We start from the raw sequence: 23,017 nt of genomic DNA on the forward strand, positions 1-23,017 counted from the left end.
GGAGTGCACTGTAAAGATATTTAATAGGGAAGAGAGCAGAAAAGAATGCCTTTGAAGGATCAGGCTTGAAGAGCCTTGTCTACTCATCTTGCCATTGCGGTGGTCTTTTATGTGCAGGTTGTACAAAACTTGAGGGATTCAAGATTCCCGGAGTTGTGAGAAATAGCCAGCTGTCACCTTTTCCCGCTCCATGTGTCTGATGAAGGGAGTTTTGACTTTCGAAAGTGCATACCTGGAAATCTAGTTGGTCTTTATGGTGCTACTGGACCCAAATCTTGTGTCGTTCTTGTGCGTAAATAAGGTCTTTAGTGTGCAGAGCATGGGAACTAGCACTGCCTCTTCAGATATATTTATAGTTCTGTTCCTGAACAAAAAGCATCCCAATGAAGAGCATTTTTAAATGTTTTTTAAAAAAATGTAGTATTTGGGATAGGCCACTTTTCATTATTATTCATATTTATGTTCTTGTAATGTTAAACTAACAAAAGTTCATTTTTATATTCTGAGAGTTTCATAAGTGCTAATCTATAAAGTTAATTTTTAAACTGGTTATCATGCTTGTGTTCAGGGGAGGTGTACAAGACTGGTTCTGAACTTTCTTAGAGAACAGGAAGTGTTTGCAGGTGTGTGCATATGTGGAGAAGAATGGATTTCTTGAACTGTTAGATGATGTAAGATTTAGAGTTTTTTTTTTTTAAAAAAAGCTTAAGTAGTATAAGAACTGCTAATACTTTGGGAACAAAGGGTTAACAGTGAGCAACCTTCCTTATTCTTATATGTCTAAGAAGCTTTAGGAAAATTCAGTTCTGGATTGGCTTAAGAAATATGTTTTATTTGTGTATGTGTCTGTGAACTGTCATCTTGGATGGAAGTGCTTAACTTTTAAGTAAAAAGGAGTTGTTCAGGGCATAAGGTTAAGTATTCGACACTTTACATAAAGAACAGGCTGTCCGGTTTCTTGTGTCTTTTGTTCCTATTATTGTTAACTGAAAGGTTACTTTCCTGTTGGAAAAGTTCTGTTTGTTTTCTTGATTGACCAGTTTATTTTAATCTGCTTTTGCTCACATTAATATGGGTAAGAGGATGAATTTTAAAGGACTTTTTACTTCATCATGTTCCAAAATGTTACACAAGTTAATAGATAAAGGAATAAACAGTATGCTTACTCCTTTCTGTTACAAGATCTGTTCTTCTGTGTTTTTCTCTTCATATTTGTGAAACTCTGCGCTCTACTGACATGTTCCATACTTAAGTTTAACGTGATGCTTTATTTTTTGGAACAGGGAGAAATTGGTATATATACATTAGAAAGTGCTTTGTCTAGTTTAAATGAAGGCCTGAGGGAATGTTTGGAAATGATACTGCATATGCTTTTCACTGTACCATACTAAACTCATGTGTTTGGAAGCAAGCCCTGCTGGGTTCACTGTTTTCTAATAAATATGCCTAGGAGGGTAGCCATGCAGCCTGAACCTAACATGTTTAACCAGAAGTAAGTCCCATTGAATTCAATGGAATATTCCATTTGAGTGTATTCATAATTGTGTCATTCTTCTATGTTAATGTGATAAAGTGGAAGAAAGCCCTTTAAAGATATATCTGTACTGATCAATGCAGCCTGACAAATAACATTCTTAGTGTCACTTATGAAAACACCTGTGAAAGTAATAAATATACCAGAGCCATTGTGTTGAGAAAAAATAGTTGATGCTTTGTACTGAATGAAGCAGGAACAAATTATTTGTCAGTAATGCTTCGTTTGCTTTTTAAAACTTGGAAGCATTTCAAAAGTACAATCATTGGATTCAGTCAGTCTTTCTGGTAGTCTGTAAACTACTTGACAGTGTGAGGAGTGAAACTATTCATAGGTACTAGGGATGTCTAAAATGTTTGTTTTCATGGATATTTTCACATTTCTTGACTCTGGTATCGCATTTTTACTGCATTGCCAAATCCGAATTGTGCATCCATATCGATCACATGTACAATTAACACATCATTCTCTTCTTGAAAGCACAGATTGGGTTATTGTTGACTTAATTGTGAAATATCCTTCTACTGAGTCATGGTCTCTTTCTCTGCGTGCTCTGTTCATGATTTTCTGTTGCTTGCTTGTTCGTGATGTTTATTACCCACACTGCATATACAAGTTTCTGTTCAGGAGTGGAAAACCATGGGTCTTATGGATACTTGTCAGTTAGATCCACTGGGCTTCTTTGTGCAATCTTACTCAATTCCTATCCTTACTATAGTCCTTTTCCCACATGGCTTTTGTTTGTTCAGGTCCCATGATCCCCGTTGCAGCACTTTTGGTAGGTGAAGTGGATCCTGTTCTCTCTCTTTCGCCGGTAGAAGGTAGAAGGAAACTCGTTGGATCCAGCCTACTGCTCTTTTACTGAATGTAGTGCTTTATTGTGAACAGTTAATTTGAGCATGTTTAAAAATAAGTGTGGCTTTATTTTTTAAAAAGAATAGTTAATATTTTCAAACATTTAGCTTGATTTAAAGATTAAAATATTATTAGAGACAGGAAAATACTGCAGGAGCCTAATGTATTTGCAATTTGTACAGGGAATTTGAACTATTTCTCGCGCTATATGTTGTATAAATACAAAAACTTTATTTGGTTTAAAGAAACTTGGATAAGTAACATTCTAACATGTTCTTAATGAATTCAAAAATCAGAGCTTGATTAAGCACCTTGTCTTTAAAGTAATGAAATACTTTGGGATCAGAATTAATTCTAAGGTTTATTGTTTTAGACTATATTGGAGATGTTAAGGGAGACAAGTAACATTACTTCAAATTCAAAAATACATGATGGTAGTAAATATACAGGTTGAATTTAGTTATGTTTTAATTTTGAAATGGAAGTTGCAGGGCAAGATGGTGACTAGACTTAAGTTTTGCTTGATTGCTCTTCCGGGGCGGATGTTCATAATCCAGTTCTTTATCATTGCAGAGAAGTAGCTGTGCAGGTGGTAGATATAGTGGAGAAGATACTAGTAACTCGGTCTAATTAACAAATAGTAAAGATGTCTTGTTACCATTAATAAAGAACATAAAAAGTACCCTGTGTGACGGTACAAGGACTGATTTAGTCGGGCATCCTGTTTTATAAAATGGTTGGCAGATGATTTGGGAAAGCCCACAAACAGCATGAAAGCAATAGTACTCACCCAGTTGATCGCAGACAAACAATGACTTGTTAACTGCTCTGAGTGTCCTGAAGAGCAGTATATAAAGCACAAGGTAGTGGTGGTGGTTGTTATTACTCAGAGGTAGATGGCCTCTGAATGTTTAGGCTGACATAGCTAATATTTGCTGATAGATATAGCCTTCACGTACATATCTAATCTTCATTTACACTAATGGCCATCAACAGGGCTTTTTTTCAGCGGGAATGCGGTGGAACGGATTTCCGGAACCTCTTGAAAATGGTCACATGGTCAGTGGCCCTGCCCCCTGATCTCCAGACAGAGGGGAGTTTAGATTGCCCTCGGCACCGCTCCAGCGGTGTGTAGGGCAATCTAAACTCCCCTCTGTCTGGAGATCAGGGGGCGGGGCCAGCAGCCATGTGACCATTTTCTCTGAGGGCAACCCACTGAGTTCCACCACCTCTTTTCCCAGGAAAAAAAGCCCTGGCCATCAATATATCTTGTGGCTTTTGTATGAAGTAGTACTTAAGTTTTGCTGGGCCTGATTTTATTGACAGTTAGTTTCATTGTGTAATACTAAACCGACATTATTTGAGGAGAGGGAAAAAAATTCTCCATTTCCCCCTGCACAATTTCTAAATTTTTATTGAGTTATCTCTCAATTGTCTTTTTTTCAAAATTAAAAGGCTGCCAACTTTAGCTTTACCTCATAGGGAAATCATAAGGAGAAAAGCTTCCTGTCACCTCTTATTCCTATGTTAAAGGACATGAAGGCTTAGGTTTTTCCCTGGCTTTAAGAATATCTCAAATAACTGTAGGATCATTTCTGACAAAGTAATGATCGTTGACTATGACTTGATGGCACTCTCCACCACAAATGATGCTCCTAACTAAGTTTGAAAAGAGCACTGAGACCTGAGATATACATGTAAGTAGTCACAATGTCAGGCATGCAAAAATAGCACACAATGCTGTACTTGAATGCCCACAATGAAATATGAGTCTTCCAAACACAACGTGCAATGTTTGTCACTCAAGATTTGAGAGGTAGGGGCCGAATTGCTTGGACAAAATGGAGACTAGAGTACAAATCCTGTTATCTATCACGTAAATGCTGAGTTGAGATTCCTCAGGTAAGGATCCCAAATGTCTGGGCAGCCAGTAATTTGGAGGAACCTTCACAGCTATACAAAACAGGACAATTTGGAACCAGCCAGCAAAATGTTTGCCAGGACCAAAGAGTCAAGCACTGATCTATTTATTTATTATGCCTTTCTCCCTAATGGGAACCCAGAGAGGCTTACATCATTCTTCTCTGCTCCATTTTATCCTCACAGCAATCCTGTGAGATAGGTTAGGATGAGATCCAGAGGAGTTAGCCGTGTTAGTCTATAGTAGCAAAATAGAAAAGAGTCCAGTAGCACCTTTAAGACTAACCAACTTTACTGTAGCATAAGCTTTCGAGATCACAGTTCTCTTTGTCAGATGCATGGAGGGTAAGAAGAAACTGGTCAGGTATATAGGGGGAGAGGGGAGTAGGTGTAATCAGTAGTTTCTGATAATGGGATTAGTTTGCTTCTGATAATGAAATCAGTTACTTCTGATAATGAGATAACCATTGGTAGTCCCTATTCAATCCAAGCCTGACTGAGTCAAATTTACATATGAATTCCAATTTAGCAGCTTTCTGTTGGATTCTGTTTTTGAAAGGTTTCTGTTGAACTACAGTGACCTTTAAGTCCTTGATGGAATGTCCTGATAGATTGAAGTGTTCTCCCACTGGTTTCTGGATGTTGCCATTTCTAATGTCATATTTGTGTCCATTTATTCTTTTGCGTAGGGGTTGGCTGGTTTGTCCAATATACAGAGCAGATGGACATTGTTGGCACATGAGGGCATATATCACGTTGGAGGATGAGCAGCTTGTAAGAGCCAGAGGTAGTGTAGTTGACGCCATTGGGACACAAATCTGACATTAAAAATGGCAACATCCAGAAACCAGTGGGAGAACACTGATCCCATTATCAGAAGCTACTGATTACATCTACTCCCCTCTCCACCTATATATCTGACCAGTTTCTTCTTACCCTCCATGTATCTGACAAAGAGAACTGTGATTCTCGAAAGCTTATGCTACAGTAAAGTTGGTTAGTCTTAAAGGTGCTACTGGACTCTTTTCTATTTAGGATTAGGGCTGTGCGCTTCAGTATTCACTTCAGGTAAAAATACCCAAAGTGGAGCTGATTGGAAAGATTCTGGATGCTGGCCCCAATTTGGAAATCCCGAATCAAAGCTTTCGGAAAGCTTCGGGGCTGAGTTTAAAGGGCCCTGCCACTGCTTGCAGTGGCAGGGCCCTTTAAACATCATCCCACCTCCTGAAAAGAGAGAGTCCTGGGGTGAGGAGGTAGTCTTGGTCAAATAGGGAATACCAGGAGTAGAATTCAGTTGCCCAGTCTCACATCATATGACAAGAAAATCTTATTAGCTAGAGATGCTGATGTAAAGTGGAGTCTTTCATTAAAAGTAATGTTAATGCAGTAGAAGTACCTTGTGTCCAAAGTATCTAAATTAATTACCAGGGAATCATCATCACTGGTTTCGCTACCCATGGCTGGGATGCATCTACATTTCTGTGTCTTTGTCTTTCCAGTGAGCTACAGTGAGATAAGGATTAGTGCATGTTTGATCCTGCCCCCTCTCTACTGTGGCTGTCAGACCCAAAATTTCATGTTCTGGGTTCCATGTGAGTGGCAGAAATAAACTGGACAAAAAGTTAAGATGGAGGAGAAGGAGAGAGGCCAACAATATGGAGGTTTAGTAGCAACGTACTACGGTTATTTCCATGACAAACATTTTACCAAACTATACCTACTGGCAACTAATGATTCATTGAAGTCCCAACACTATATTTTCTTAAATTGTTTGTTTAAATTAGCATTGGCATTCAGGTCAGTTGACTAGACAGTGGGAAGTATTTTAGCTGACGATGTTCAAATAACCTATGGAGCCACTGTGTAGGATGTAGTTAGTCTTTATTTCATGATGGTGAGATTTATTAGCAAGTGGAAGAGTGTGAACTGCTTGCCTTTAGAGTCAGAGGCAAAGCTTCTTCTATTAGCCACTTGCTGGGAACATGAACGATCATCATCAGCACCACCATGTGATTTGTTTGTGTCAGATCTGTTGATGTTTGGGTAACTTTTGTAGTCCTAATTAAGTTAACACTTTAAAATGCATCACTATTATTTATCACTTATAAGTCCAATATTTAATTTGTCAATTGGCCATAAGTTTTTTGGATTGTCTCATGCCCTATTTGAATTAAGATCTTATGTCGTCTATAAAAATATAAAAATTCTCATTATCAAAGCACTGTAAAAAAAAAAGTGTAACTAGAACATTGAGAGTGTCTTTAATCAACCCACTTCATATGATGGTGTATGATTGCATTTCCTGCTTTGTAGCATAGTTCCAATTTATTTGCATTTCTGCTGAACTGAGTACCCATTCAGAATAGATCTAAAACTATACTTCTCCCTTATATCAATATCTCATTCTCAATATGACTCCATCTGTGGATGCTTAATCCAGAACTAGGACATCAGTATATCAATATCTCATTCTCAATATGACTCCATCTGTGGATACTTAATCCAGAACTAGGGCATGAACAGACAAGACAAATGTTTCTATAAACCTGAGAAAAACCTCAGGTTTGCAGAAAAAAATGAAATAAAAAAATAAAACATTGGTTTTAGCTTTAAGACATGCTCTCTCAGTGGCTGTTGTGACTATTGGTAGGCAAACACAAGCCTAGCATTGCCAGCCTTCAATCCTTGGTTTCTTTCACTGAAAGGCAAAGAGGGGGAGGTGGCAGGGCTGTTTGCCTTTGAGGGAGGACTTACAAGGTCCGGGCCCTCCAGCAGCCACCAGATTACTTAATGCCACTTGATTTGCATAATTCACTCAGGTCTGGCTACCTGCTGCCATTCAACAGTAGCCACCCCACGAAAGCCATTGTGGTGTAGTAGTTAGTTTCATATTGGGATCTAGTTTGAATCAGTTGTGTTCACTGAATGACCCTGAGTCAGTCACACACTGTCATAGTGTTGTGAGATAATCTGGAGTAGAAGAGTGATGTAAGATGATTTTGATCCTACTTGTGCAGAAAGGCAGGATATAAATGAAGTAAATAAGTATAGCTGAAGGGGAGAGGCAGATACTTTGGTGGGTAGGTGGAAAGGAGAAAACAAGTTGCTATATCTTTCCTGATGTAAAAAGGAAACAGATCAACAAAGCCAGAATGATTCCAAGGGATAACCTGCTACAAGATAGGCCTAAATGAAACAGTAATAGAACACCTCAAGTGGTCACATACAGCTCTCATCTCAAACTGGTTCAATGCCTCATGAATGACCTGCAGTCTATGCTGGATAATGATACTCCTCTCTCAGGCTCTGGGAGACGAGACTTTTCTTGACCACAGATAGTCCCCTGACCTTAAACAACTTTTCACTCAAAATAATGCATGCACTTGGTAACATGGGCATGGACTCTTGGACCAGAGCCTGCCAGATGCCAACTCTGTCCCTCTATTCTTCCAAACAACAGTCACCAGACCTGACAATGTCAGCCATACTATCTCCGGTTCATTCACTTGTTCATCTTCCTATGTTACATATGCCATCAAGAGTCACCTCTTCCACTCTACATCTGAAAAACAGCTCAGTATCTAAGCAAAAAGATAAATGAACATAAATCTGACATTAAAAATTACAGCAGTCAAAAACCATTGGGAGAACATCTTAATCTTCCTGGACATTCAATTTCTGATCTAAGAATGGCAGTCGTCAAACAGAAGCTTCACATGGAGATTACAATGTGAGATTGCTGAACACGAGTTCATTTATAAGTTCAGAACAATGGATCTCCCCAGGGCTGAATAGGGACATAAGATTCTTATCTCGCTACAATGCTAATTTTCTGCATTTCCTCCCCTACTTAATCAAACTGATTACATTTTTCAATGTACATTTTGCATTGTGCTCCCAACTTTACACTACTCTTCCCACCTAACTGGAATACAAGGGCTCAGGGATCTCTATTTCTACTAGTATCTGACCACAGGAACTTGCAAGTTGAAAGCTTATACCTTGGAAATCTTGTTAGACATTGAGGTGCTACTGGTTTTGAATCTTTATTGTTATAGTTTAGTATTCCTGAATTGTTGGTTTGTTTTTTCTGGCTGTCTTTTGGTGTTTCTGTGCTGATTTTTGGTTAATTCTTGTTGATGTTTGAGAATTGTATTTATTATGACATCACTTTGTTCATCTGTCTGTCTAAAATGTTTTAAAAGTTAGTATGTGTATTTTAATACTGCTAGTTTATTGTCAGAGCTCACACAGTGAAATTGTTAAGGTCTTGTAAGACATTAAGCTTGCACATACTTATAAACATTTCTGTAATTATTGGTTCACTAAATACATGCAATGTTTTTATTTCTAGACCACCCAGGAAATGCCTACAAACACTAAAATTAATACTTTAATTTCTGTGGCATTTAGTCAAATGAAATAAGATGTTTCTGAGATAACAACAACCACACACAGAGTAAATCAGTAGTCTTGTCTTAATCTGATCATAAGTACAAAAATATGAAGTTGTTCAGAACACATAACAGGGTAAGCTTAATGTATAATATCTATTGTAATATAATCAAGTTGTAGGAAATAGTCAGTTCATCATCAGATCTGACACTTGTTCTCCCATTGTGAATACATACACACCACTAGGGAGACAGAGGACACTCGAATATAAGACCACACAGAAAGTAAGTCACTTGAGTGTCCCCATGTAAGAGTCTTGGGTAGAGAGGCTCTCTATCAGTGTGTATTGTCTGTATTATCTGTTTTCTGTATGCATTATCCTACTCCCACTGAATAGATTTTTATACTTGTGTAACAATTTTCTGCATTGTTCAGCATATATAATATTATTTGGTTTGTTTCAGATTACTGTAAATCCTAGTCATATTATATTGCTTCAGATGTCCATCCTATTTATTTATTACATTGGCTTCTCTGTACATTTCTCCTTGAGTTGCAGTAAGAAAGGTGGACTATAAATATAAATCAACAGCAAAGAAGTGTTTGGTCTTTGGAGGCCATTCTGCAATTTCTTATGTTTCTGTTTTGTCTCCTGGACGTATTACAATTTTTGTTAAAAAATAGAATTGTGAGGCTTAATGGGCAACAGTCAACATACAGCTAGTCATTTGTTTATAACTTTAAAAGCATTACTTGTACTAAATTGAACCCGAACCTGCTAATCACCCCATAGTTTATAATCAGATGATGAATTCCATCTCCCCGCTAGATAATGTAGGGGTGCGATGCTACCTGAACGGCGTCTTTCCTTTTGGCTGGACATGGTCAGGGATAAATTCTCCCTTTAATGCTTCTGAGCCACTTAGAGTAGGATTGGCTTGCTTGGTAACGATGATCACTGAAACTATTGGGCATTCCTGCGAGTCGTAGGACCTGCTACTGAAGGCTGTTGTTTGCAGTTTTTTTGAAAATTCTTTAGACATGTTTTTAATTCAGTTAATGGTTGTTAATTTATTGGGGTTCAGTGACCAAATGTTGGTAGCAGGGATATTGTATATTGGTAATAGTCATATTGTATTTGTAAAAAGGGACCTGGGATCAGTAATTCCAAATGGTCAAATCATAAAATGGCATTAGCAAATTAAAATAATCTCTAGAGATAAGAATCTTCAGGCCACTCCCCAAGCAGTTAGGGTGAAAGCTGTGTGTATACTCACCTGTGTTCTATATTTACTTTTGAATTTAAGTTGTACAGTTAACACCAGTATCACTTTGGAATTCTCATTAATTTTGTTGGTTTCCTTTTTTTACAGACTTCAAAAGAAGCTTACATGGTGGAATTTACTTTTGCAAGCTACACAAAGAAATGCGGTTTATTTTCAAAACTGAAAAAGAAAACATTGGCATGAAAGAGTGACTGTAATATTCGCCAAGAATGTCTATTTTTTCAATATATCTGCTATCTTATTTAAAATATTCTTCTAAAGAATGATTTGCACTAAATAGAAGAAAAGGTGAAATGCTTTGAAGACTGTCAACAAGAATTCTGGTTCCCAAAGTATATTTTAATTTAATTCACTTGAACTGTGAGGTTGTATTTTTATATTGAAGATTAGAAAAACTATTCTCAAACAGGAGACGCAGTATTGACATAGTGCTATATGAAGAGCTGCAACACTGTCTAAATAGAATGCCCTAATTTTAAGGCAATTGTCAGACTCTTGTATTTGCCTCGTTCTGCTCAGAATCCTTAATTTTTATAACCATATACTTGTTTCTAAATAATGGCGTGGGTAAAGTTCTTGAGAAAACCTGGAGGGAATCTTGGAAAAGTGTATCAACCGGGAAGTGTGATGTCTTTGGCTCCTACAAAAGGCTTGTTAAATGAACCAGGACAAAATAGTTGTTTTCTTAACAGTGCTGTACAGGTAAGAAAGGGAGATGAAAATTTTTCATATTTTATTTATAAGCCGAAAACTATGAGAAATATATGTTGAAAACTACTTTAATGCTATTACATCAGGAATAAGTAGCTTATTACCTATTAATGTTTTTCAGCAATGCTGATTCTGTGAACCTAGGCAGATCATGAGAAAGAGGGCAGGAAGGGTTACATCAGTGCTTAGTTCTCGTGGCCCCTTCTTACAAGCCCAGGGTAATGCTGCTCGCCACCTTGGGGTCAGGTAGCAATTTCCCCCAGGCCAGTTTGGTTAAGGGATCCTGACGGTGTTTTGCCATCTTCTGTGCCTGGAGCAAGAGTCACTGGTGTGTGTGTGTGTGTGTGTGTGTGTGTGTGTGTGTGTGTGTGTGTGTGTGTGTGTGTGTGGATTTCTTGCTTTGTGCAGGAAGTTAGACTAGATGACCCTAGAGTTCCCTTCCAACCATTTCATTCTATGATTCTATAATTCTGTTAAATACCATAATATTTTCCCAATATCAGTGAAGAACTGCCCCCCCCCCCTTTGTGTTTAGTCTGAAAATATTTTTGGAAAAAAACTTCTACTCACAAAACCTTTTAAAGAATAAATGTGGTTAACACTGCAGCACATACATTGCTTTTCTAATAAAATAAACTAAAAGGCCCTGGAAGCCATATTGAAAGACCTAACAGTTGTTTTAATCGTATGTATCCACTTTAAGAAGTATTTATGTTCAGTTGTTAAATCCAGTGGAACAGTACTAAGCATTACTACTTTTAGTCTTTATTACATAAATATATTGATGTTACCATATCCATACAAAAACAAGAGGAAGAGGTTTAACCTATACATAACTGGAAACCAATATAAGACATAAAGCAATTTAGAGGCCTTTCTCAATGGAAAAGGAGAAAAGAACAAATTATCAACCCAACCCCCCCCCCCCCCGGCCAAATATGACTCTTTTTCTCTCACAGCTCCTACTTGTGAAATAATATGTGAGTGTCCACTGTCAGTGCTGGGTGGGGCCAACATGCCCTCCAGAGCCTACTTGTGGAAGCCTTGACAGGCCTCAGACTTGAGGGGAGGGTTAATGAATTAAAATATACAAAATAAAGGACTTCCGGTTTGGGATTTATGGAGGTCTAACGCAGCTCCATTTGCGGAGCTGACCGGACTGCCGTTTTAAGCGGCCGGCGGGGTGAAAATAGCCCGCGGCCGACTGCTCTCAGGCGGAGAGCAGGCAAAGAACGCTCGAGACCCTAGGGCGCGTTGATCTCGGACGAGGGGGGGCTCTACACAACGGGTCCCCTCCCGATCCTTGAGGTCCCACCCTGAGACGGGTCGGCTACAACCTCTGCGGCAGTTTTGGGGCCAATTCGGCTGGCATAAGACCTACATACCCAAGCTTCGATTGGGGGAAGAAGTGGAAAGGAGAATTTGAAATCGAAACAGCGATTACAACCCGAGAAAAGTGAAGGGAAGGTAAAGATCACTATCTTCCGATACGGGACAGATTGATAAAAACAGAGAGGAAAAAAAAGTAGACTTTTAAACTGCAACAGACTAGTGAAAAGGAGGGGAAGCTTCGGCAGGAGTTGTATTAGAAAAGAGACTAAGTTTAAAGAAGTTATTAAAGAAATTGGACTATTGTTTTGAATACCTGTGGCTTTGGAGCTGTGAGAAAAAGACACCATCGCGAGATCTGCTGTGGGAAGACGGGAGACAGGAAGTGCGTAACAACAATAGAGAGGCTGGAGAGAAGCGGCCCTGGCTGGAGGGCAGGAAGAAGGGAATCGCCATCTTTGAGAGGGGAAGGGCCGCGGCCTCAGCGGAAAAGGAAGTAGGCCATATTGGATTACAAAATCATAGAGAGACCATAGAGAAAAGACGCCCGACATTTTGGACCCTTTAAAATTAATTTATGCAAGAAGACCGGGACATTTGAAATAAAAAAGGTACTAAATTTAACGCCACGGAGTTAAGGAAGAGAGCGGACTCGTGGGAGCGAGCTAAAGCAAGCCCCACGATGTCGAAGAAAGAGTGGCAATCGGCAATAGAAAACCTGGATAAAAAACTTTTGGAGGTGATTAAAGAATTTAAAGACATGAAATTGGAGCTGATTAAAGAGGTTAAACAGACGGTAAAATCGGAGCTGTCAGAAGTAAAATCGGAGCTGTCAGAAGTGAAGAAAGGTATGGAAACAATACAAAGTGAATTACAAGGGACGCAGCAGAGAGTTAAAACAGTAGAAGGAGCGATGGAGAACCTAGCAGATACGCAACAAACAGAGATGAGGCTGATGAGGGGAAGGATGGCGGTTGCGGAAAGCAGACATATGGAGAAGCAGCTCAGATTTCGCGGCCTGCCGGAAGTGGAAGGAAAGACAGCGCAAGAACAGATGACGGAGGTGTTAGCTGAATACCTGGGGAAGGAGGAGGAGGATGTTGTGGCTATCCTAGATGTGGCATATCGTGTGAATTCGAGAATTGCAACCCAGAGGAAACTACCAAGAGACGTGATTGTACAATTTACAACAAGAAACATGAAAGAGAAGATTGTGACTAAACAGTTTCAAGATCCATTGGAGATCGATGGCAAGACAATTATCATAATGAAGGAACTACCCAGATCAGTGTTACTAGATCGGAAAAAATATAAAGGGCTAATCCAGATGCTGAAGGACATGAAAATTAGGTACAGATGGGAGCTTCCAGAGGGTTTGTCCTTCGAATTTGGAGGCGCTAAAAAGTGTATCAGATCTGAGCGGGAGATGGAGCGATTTATAAGGGACAATGAAAAAGACTTACCAACAAGATTATGAATATGGAGTGTAAAGTATTATCTTGGAATGTAAATGGACTAAATTCACCGAATAAGAGAAAAAATATTTTTCACTGGCTATTAAAACAAAAATGTGATATCGTTTGTTTGCAAGAGACTCATATTCGAAAACAGGATGTAAAATATCTAAAACTGGGAAAATTGGGCAAGGACTTTGTAGCGGCCTCAAGTAAAAAAAAAAGAGGAGTGGTGTTGTATGTAAAAGAGGAGCTACAACCAAAATTTATAATGAAAGACGTGGAAGCCAGATTTGTAGCAGTGGAATGTACTTGGAATTTAAAGAGAGTGTTGGTAGTCGGAATCTATGCACCTAACGGTGCAAAAGAGAGCTTCTTTGAGGATTTGAGGAAGCATTTAGATGATCTTTCATATGACCAAATAATTCTTGCTGGAGACTTCAATGGAGTGACAGACTTGGAACTGGATAAAAAGACTACTATGACACAAAAGAAAAGAGGACTATTACCAAAGCTCTTTTTTGAGTTGATTCAACAAGAGACTCTTGAAGATGTATGGAGGAGAGAACATCCTAAAAGTAGGCAGTTTACTTTTTATTCTGCAAGGCATTCCACGTTATCAAGAATTGACATGATCTGGGCCTCAAAAGATTTGGTATTATGGACTAAAGATGTAGAAATAATGCCGATGGTAGGCTCAGACCACAACCCAATTATGTGGAAACTGGGGAAAAGGAGGAAAAGGAAAGCATGGAGAATAAATGAGGATTTGTTACAGGAAAAAGAGAATATGGAAATATTGAGAAGAGAGACAAAGTTTTTCATTCAATATAACGTGAACAAAGAAGTACCAACTGATAAAGTTTGGGATGCTTACAAGGCGGTTATAAGGGGCATACTAATGGACTTAAATGGTAGAGCAAGAAAGAAGAAAGAGGAGAAGAGACACGAGATTGAGGAGAAAATAAAAACTAAGGAAATACAGTTAAAAAAGAGACCAGGGAAAAAGAAATTATACCAGGAAATTAAAATATTGCAAGAACAGCTAACAGCAATGAGTAATAAGGAATTGGAGTGGAATCTTAAAAGGCTGAATCAGAAAGTGTTTGAGGGTGCAAATAAACCTGGGAAGTACCTGGCATGGCAACTGAAGAAAAGAAGGGAAAAGAAAACAATAAATAAAATTTGTGAAGATGACAAAATGTATTTGGAACAGAATACCATTAGTAGAGCCTTTTATAAATTCTACGCTAAACTGTATAATAAGAAAGAAGTAAATAAAGACTCAATAGCGTCATATTTGGAGAAAATGATACTTCCAGAAATCTCGGACGCTTGGAGAAATAAACTGAATAGTGAAGTAACGGACGAGGAAATAAGTAAGGCAATACAATCTGCAAATCTAGGAAAGGCGCCAGGGCCAGACGGACTTACAGCTAAATTTTATAAGACTATGGCCAATGAGCTGGCACCATTCCTAAAGGAGGTGATCAATGGAGTTTTAAGGGATCAAAGGATTCCAGACACTTGGTCTGAAGCGAACATATCATTGATCCCAAAAGAGGGCCAAGACTTGACTAGTGTGAAAAATTACAGACCTATATCGTTACTCAACAATGACTATAAAATCTTTGCGAAGATACTGGCGGAGACTGAAGGGGTGGCTTTCGGAAGTTATAGAGGAGGAGCAAGCAGGCTTTCTGCCAGACAGACAAATAAGAGACAATTTAAGGACAGTGATTGATGCTATTGAATATTATGATAAGCGTTGTGATAAAGAGGTTGGTTTCTTCTTTGTTGACGCTGAAAAGGCATTTGACAACTTAAACTGGGACTTTATGTTTGCCACTATGGAAAAGCTACAATTAGGAGAAAGATTCATCAAAGCAATTAAGGAAATTTATAGAGACCAGACTGCAGCAATTGTGGTAAATGATGAATTGACCAAGAAATTGACTATAAGCAAGGGAACAAGACAAGGTTGCCCGTTGTCTCCACTGTTGTTCATTTTAGTATTGGAGATTCTGATGATACAAATACGACAAGACGAGGAAATTCGAGGAATAAAAATAAAGGACTATTCATATAAGGTCAGAGCATTTGCGGATGACATAATGTTAATTGTAGAGGACCCACTGGAGAACATGCCAAAAGTGATAGATAAGATCAAGGAGTTTGGAGATTTGGCAGGTTTCTTCATTAACAAAAAGAAGTCAAAGATACTATGCAAAAATATGACTAAGCAGAAACAACAATTGTTAATGGAAACAACGGATTGTGAAGTAACAAGTAAGGTGAAATATTTGGGAATTGAACTGACTGCAAAGAATATAGATTTGTTCAAGAATAATTACGAAAAATTGTGGATTCAGATTGAGAGAGACTTGATTAAATGGAATAGGCTCAATCTGTCATGGTTGGGTAGGATTGCAGCGGTTAAGATGAATGTGTTACCAAGAGTGATGTTTTTGCTACAGACAATACCAATCATCAGAGACTCTAAACAATTTGAAAAATGGCAGAGGAAAATATCAGATTTTGTATGGGCAGGCAAGAAGCCTCGAGTGAAAATGAAAGTTTTACAAGATGCAAAAGAAAGAGGCGGAATGCAACTGCCCAATCTGAGACTTTATCACGATGCAATCTGCCTAGTTTGGCTGAAAGAGTGGATGATATTAAAGAACAAGAAACTATTAGCCCTAGAGGGATATAAAAAAATATTTGGATGGCATGCATACCTATGGCATGACAAAGTAAAGGTCAACTCGATGTTCCTGCACCATTTTGTACGGAGAAGTCTATACACAATCTGGAAGAAGTACAGAATTTACCTACAAGAAGGAACTCCTTGGTGGGTGGTTCCATATGAGGTGATAGACCCGAGAGCTGTTGACAATGAACGACAATGTCTGATATACAAAGAAATAACTAAAATAGAAGCATCTAAACTTAGAATAAAGACGCAAGAGGAACTATCACCGAACTACGATTGGTTCCAGTATAGACAGATCAGAGATTTGTATAACTCGGACTCTGTAAAGGGAGGTATACGAATAGAGAATTCGGAACTAGAGCAGACCCTTTTTAAAGAGGACAAGAAAAGAATATCCAAGGTATACCAAGTACTGTTGAAATGGTATACTGAGGATGAGACAGTTAAAACACAAATGGTGAAATGGGCTATAAATTTTAATAAAGAGATAACAATGGAGGCATGGGAATACTTGTGGAAGACTACAATGAAGACAACGACATGTACAAATATTAAAGAGAATATTTACAAAATGATCTATCGTTGGTACATGACACCAAAGAAGATTGCGCTAGGGAACTTGAACACTTCTAATAAATGCTGGAAATGTAGGAAGCATGAGGGCTCCCTCTATCACATGTGGTGGTCGTGTGATGTAGCTAGGCAGTACTGGGGGGAAATAATAAGAGAAATGAGTGAAATTTTACAATTTCAAATAAATAAGAACCCAGAACTCCTGCTACTAAACTTGGGAATGGAGGGAATTCCAGCCCATCATAGGACGTTGATATTTTATATGACAGCAGCAGCCAGACTTTTGTATGCGCAAAAATGGAAAGTACAAGAAGTGCCAACTATTGAAGATTGGATTTACAAATTGCTGTACATGGCAGAAATGGACAAGATGACAAGAAAACTGAGAAATCTGGACTCAGGGCAGTTTAACACAGATTGGGAGAAGCTGAAACAATATCTGGAGAAGAAATGGGAGGTTGGAGGGAAACTGTGGCAGTTTGAGAACTACTGAAGTATAATAGAATGTAGAGGGGGGGTGACTTTACCGGGGGGGGAAGAGATAAATGTGAATTTATAAGCAGTTAGATTAACAGATTGATATATATATAGATATATATAGGTTAATAGACAGAATATTGATGGAAATTAATTAATGATAAGGTTTAAATATAAGTATTGAGTAACCAACGATATTTTCTTTCTTTGATAAGATTTGTATAATGCACCAAACTGAATGTACAGAAGAGTTAAATTGATTGACTATGTGATGAGTTATATAGAATTACCATAAAAAGATACAATGAGTAATATATAGAGAATAAGTCAAATTGTTTGATTTAAATGTAAGATTTTTATGGTTTATGATATATAGAAATATTTAAAACTGGAAACGGGATAAATTGTTTATCCAAGATGGAAACAAAGATTTACAGTTTGGGTATATAACAAAAAAAAGTAGTTAAGGATGTACTGCTTAGTATAATAGAGAATGTATATTTGTTTTAGATAGAGGAATTTAACAGAAGTAAGGGAAAAGGGACAAAGGGTGGGAAAGCTGTTGGAAGTCAACAAAAGGGGGGGAAAGGGAGGGGGTTAGAAGTGAAAAATTTGGGGAAAATTGAATGTAATGTAAAAAATAATGGATTCTAACCCAATAAAAAATTTTTCAAAAAAAAAAATATACAAAATAAAATCTTATCTTAAAAGCCATTTAAACCAATGCATGGACACATAATTAAAACAATTTAAAGCCAGAAATTAAATAACAAAAGATAAAAATTTAAAAATTTGCGATCACTGAAGGAATGCCAAGAGAAACAAGGAAGTTTTTACCCCTGGCAGAATACATCAATAGAACGGGACAGACAAATCTCCCTGGGGAAAAATTTCCAGAGTTTTGGTGCCACTACTGAGAAGGCTATCTCCTGGGTTGCCACCCACCTAATCTCTGGAAGTGGAGGGACCTGGAGTAGGGCCTCTGAAGATGACTGCAGTGGTCAGGTAGGTTCATAAGGGAGTAAATGGTCCTTCAGATATTTAGGGCTTTAAATGTCAGCAACAACATTTTAAATTGTGCCTGAAAATAGATTGGGGAACAGTGTAGAGAGCTGCTGTAGCACAGTGGTTAAGTGGTTCTACTGTGAGTCGGCATTCTACTGGTTCAAATCCCACTACTGCCATTAGCTCAGGTGGCCTTGGGTAAGCCTCTCAGCCCCAGCTCCCCAGCTGTATTGTGGGGATAATAACACTAACTTGTTCATCGCTCTGGGTGACACACTAATCTGTCTAGAAGAGCGGTATATAAGCACTGTTGTTGTTATATGAGCTAAGACTGGAGTGATATGTTCCTTTATATCAATATTCTGACTGCAGCATTCTGCACCAATTGACGTTTCTGAGCACTTCAAGGGCAGCCCCACATAGAGTGTATTGCAGTAATCTGATCTAGATATAACCAGAGTATGTACCACAGTGGCCAGATCTTTACTGCCCAAGAAAGGCTGCAGCTGGCTGACCATTTGAAGGTGGTAAAAATCATCCCTGACCACAGCTGCGACTTGCTTATCCAGTAATATTTTCAGGTCCAAGAACACCCACAAACTATGAACCTATTCCTTCATGGGGAGTGCAACCATAAAAAACAGGTGACACCTTAAATCCTGGGCCAGAACTTCTGCTTACCAGTACGTTTGTCTTGTCAAGATTAAGCTTCAAACTTCCTCCAGGCACCAATTCAGAGTTTATACAGGTTCCCGGGGATCAGCTGGAAGCACAAGTTAAAGCGGAGTGTCATCTGCATATTGGTGACTACCCAGCCCAAATTTCTGGATGACATCACCCAGTGGTTTCATGTAGATGTTAAAAAACAATGCCTAAAATATTTCTAACAGCTTTGTTGGGATGGGTAGCAGTTTTAAATGATACCTATACATGTGTTTTATTTCATACTTTTGCTACAAATGGTAAAGCACAGTATGTTAAAATTAGATGTTAAACTTACTAATGACTCACCTAGTGGATATGGCATTTTATGATACAGAATGTCCAAAATTCTGTTCTTTGAAAATCCTTTTAAGTGTAGCTTAATCATTTATTTGTTGCACTGGCTGAGTTTCTAATACAGGTTTTAATTTACAAGTTGAATTACTTATTTTGTAAGCTGCCTCAGACAAGTTCCCTGGAGAGGTGGCATAACATTTTTCCAAAAAATTTATGAAGGGTTGTACAGTTGTCAATAGCTAATTCCAGGTTTTTTTCATTATAATGGGCAAAGTTGTCCTCAGGTTTGTATGATCCCTATTCTCTCCCTGCATAGAGAGGCAAAATTGAAGACTGCCCAATTGGAAAGAAACTATACAGCTGCTTTAATAAATGTAACTAATTGTTTCCAGCTAATTGCAACAAACAGCTGATTATGTGTGTGCACCGGGGAAAAATTCGGGTTTCCCACTTCGGGTTTACCCGAAGTGGGAAACTGATCTGGAATAACCCGAATCCTGAAGCAGCAAGCCGCTTCGCGGTTCGGGTCTTTAAATCGCTTTAGTATACTCAGTAAAGGTTCAGAGCATACCGAAGTGAGTGGGGAAGCTTTACCCCAGCCCCCCCACCCCACTTACTCCCCACCCTCTACCCCACTTATCTCACTGGGATGGGAGGGATACCCAGCTGGGTGGCGGGAGGATACGCTGCCCCTGTCTTTGCTGCGCCAGCCAGCTGGGAAGCAGGAAGGCCTGGGCAGCATGAGAGTGCACTCCTGCCACCTTTGCTGTATACTCTAAAGTTATGCTGATCTAGAAATGACAGGAAATCAGCAAATCTACCCATCTTTCTCTGACAGCAGTATATTCTTTCAATGGAAAACATGGTCAGAATCCACCAAATTTATGGCGACTTTGCTCATAAACTATGTTTTATGAAACTTTCCAAATTTCATTTAAGTGAAACATCTGTTCTCTAGTCCATTGCCAAACTTGAAAATCTTCTCGTACTCAGTGTTTTCATTGTATGCCAGTGTCAAGTTGTTAAAATGGAAAAAGCTTTTGGTAAAAATTTGAACCTTTTATCCTTGCAGGTTTTGTGGCAGCTTGATATATTCCGAAGAAGCTTGAGAGGTCTCACTGGACATGTTTGTCAAGGAGATGCTTGCATATTTTGTGCTTTAAAGGTAGACATACAGTTCTTCACTTCAAACTATATCAAGTATATAATATAATTTAGTTGTATGAATCTATTGGCGGAGAATTAATTTTGTCTTAAATTTATGCCACAGATAGATGAAAATGTCTTGGGTTTTTTGAAGAACCTTTTTATGACAAAAAGTGCAAATGCAGCAATAAATACATTTATAAGAAATCTTAATTTGACAGAAGTCTTATACATGTGCACCTTGGATTCTGTGCAAATCTTTGCTTTATAAAATACAATTCGTTGCCTTTTTTGCTTTTTAATTCAAGATTTGTAACAACTTTAACAGAATTGGAATCCAGATTGTCATTGGGGAAATAGTTGAATTATTTGAGGTTGGTATGTTTAGGCTGATATGTAAAAGTTCCCTATAGTTCAGGAATTAAAACTTGTACATAGCCTTGCAGATAAATCCAAATTCAATCTGCTCCTCTCTCCATTTCTTGATAGAATGTTTCTGCTTTTTCTGGGTATAGTAGTGTAGTGCTTGTTCTGGAAAACCACAGTGCATCGGTACTATTATGATTTGTGTGTTTCTGTAACTGAGTATATATGCATGTATGTAAGCTGTGAACAACTTACAACTTAATCCTGTTTTTAAAACCCATGTCATGCTGCATAACAAAAATGAGCAAACTGAGTAGAGATTCAAAATGAACTGCAAAATAGAAAAGAGTCCAGTAGCACCTTTAAGACTAACCAACTTTACTGTAGCATAAGCTTTCGAGAACCACAGTTCTCTTTGTCAGATGCAAGAACTGTGGTTCTCGAAAGCTTATGCTACAGTAAAGTTGGCTAGTCTTAAAATTCTTTTCTATCTATTTCTAAAATTCTTAAAACTCTCTTCTATTTTGCTACTACAGACTAACATGACTAACTCCAAAATGAACTGCATATTCTTAAAATATAAATCTACTGAAGTATACAATCAACCTGATGCTGTCAAAACTTGTATAGATTGTAGTGCACCATACATCTTGCTTTGCATTACCGGAAATGCCTTTAAATTTCTACAAATTTAGCTGTCTGCAGGCAAGTTCAATCCACAGATGTGGGTGGAGCTGATTTCATGTCCTCCCCAAACTGCCATGCTAGTCTTTGTGAGCATCTCTACATTCTTTTCACTCCCTCCTACTGAACAGTGAACATGTTAGTAAATATTTGTATATTTTTTATTTCCAGACAATATTTTCACAATTCCAGCACAGTCGAGAGAAAGCATTGCCATCAAATAATATGAGACATGCCTTGGCTGAAAGCTTTAAAGATGAACAGCGTTTTCAGCTTGGGCTCATGGATGATGCAGCAGAATGTTTTGTAAGTTCACTTAATCCTAGTAAACATTTTATTTAAGAAGTTTGGCTTATTTTGTGTTCAGTGCCAATGTTTGTGTTGGAAATAGCCACGTTCAGATTATGGCAGTGAAATATTTTAACCTACTTCACAAGGCTATTATGAAGTTATGAAGAAGGATAGATAAGTATTGGAAAGTCATATTCTGAACTCTTAAAATTCTGTCGCTATTTTGTTTTTTTAAATAGTTTGTCAAAAGGAGCACCTATAAAATGTCCAAAAACAAAAGTCGTGTAATACTTCTGTTTGTTTATTTTGGGGTTATTTTGTTTATCTGTGGACCAATGTGGCTTTTCACAGGTTTGCCGGGGGTGGGGGGGAGGCGTGTTGTCCAATATAACATGTAAACTTGTGTGAGCTGAATTACTTACTGATTCTTACCTCCAGTTGAGTGATAGCAAACTGTGTGTGTTATATCATTGTTTTGTTTAGGAAAATATACTTGAGAGGATTCACTATCACATTGTGCCAAGCAGTGAAACAGATATGTGCACTTCTAAATCCTGCATTACTCATCAGAAGTTTGCTATGACTCTATATGAACAGGTTAGGCTTTTAAAAAACCTCTATTACTTTATTTCCATGCTTCTAAAACTAAAGGTTAAAACTTGCACTTTATTGCTTTTGTATAGTGTGTGTGTCGCAGTTGTGGAGCATCTTCAGATCCTTTACCTTTCACAGAATTTGTTCGTTATATTTCAACAACAGCCTTGTGGTAAGAGACTCTTTTTATATAAGTTTATTATTTTGTTGCTTACCAATGGAAAACTCAAAACTGAGGAACAGGCTCTTCTGTATGTTGTGGCTCTGTCAGGATATCCTCTCTACTGAAGTGTCATTCTTGGAGTACCCGATGAAAAGAATAAATTATGTTCATTTAAATGCTCATTCATATTTTTCCTATGTTGTACTGACTTTTATCATTTGTTTGATCTGTCACTAAGTTGCAAGCTTTCTGGTTGGACAAGAATTCAAGGGAAGTGGTAACTGGAGAAAGAATTATTTCATAGCTAACAGTGGAATTATCTCCAATAGTGTTGCATATTAACAATACTATTTCTTTCCCCATTCCTTCCCACCCACCCCTTTGTCCTAAAAAATGATAGCGACTGGCTCAACTTCTACCTTTTTCTCACACTATTCTAGTCCTGACTGATTGAAGTGACATAGGGGAGGCAAATGGGCAATTTCTGGCAAATGGGCAAGAAAAAAAACGAAGCAACTCCTT

At 38.2% G+C, this 23,017-nt stretch overlaps 1 protein-coding gene across 3 annotated transcripts in view; it reads left to right on the forward strand.

Annotated features, from left to right (window-relative positions):
- The window catches only part of USP53 (ubiquitin specific peptidase 53), a 44,869-nt gene that overhangs the window by 1,043 nt on the left and 20,809 nt on the right, over positions 1–23,017 (forward strand). For 2 of the 3 annotated variants that reach the window (XM_054989969.1, XM_054989971.1), the window contains exons 2-6: positions 10,078–10,692; positions 20,324–20,416; positions 21,619–21,753; positions 22,222–22,335; positions 22,422–22,504. In XM_054989969.1, the coding sequence (XP_054845944.1) occupies positions 10,549–10,692; positions 20,324–20,416; positions 21,619–21,753; positions 22,222–22,335; positions 22,422–22,504 (569 nt within the window). In that variant the 5' untranslated portion in view covers positions 10,078–10,548. Of the gene's footprint in view, positions 1–10,077; positions 10,693–18,196; positions 18,253–20,323; positions 20,417–21,618; positions 21,754–22,221; positions 22,336–22,421; positions 22,505–23,017 lie in introns of those variants that run through there. The other variant, XM_054989970.1, reaches the window with a different exon arrangement.

This window comes from Eublepharis macularius, chromosome 10, assembly GCF_028583425.1.
Source record: "Eublepharis macularius isolate TG4126 chromosome 10, MPM_Emac_v1.0, whole genome shotgun sequence".
Taxonomy (NCBI): domain Eukaryota; kingdom Metazoa; phylum Chordata; class Lepidosauria; order Squamata; family Eublepharidae; genus Eublepharis; species Eublepharis macularius.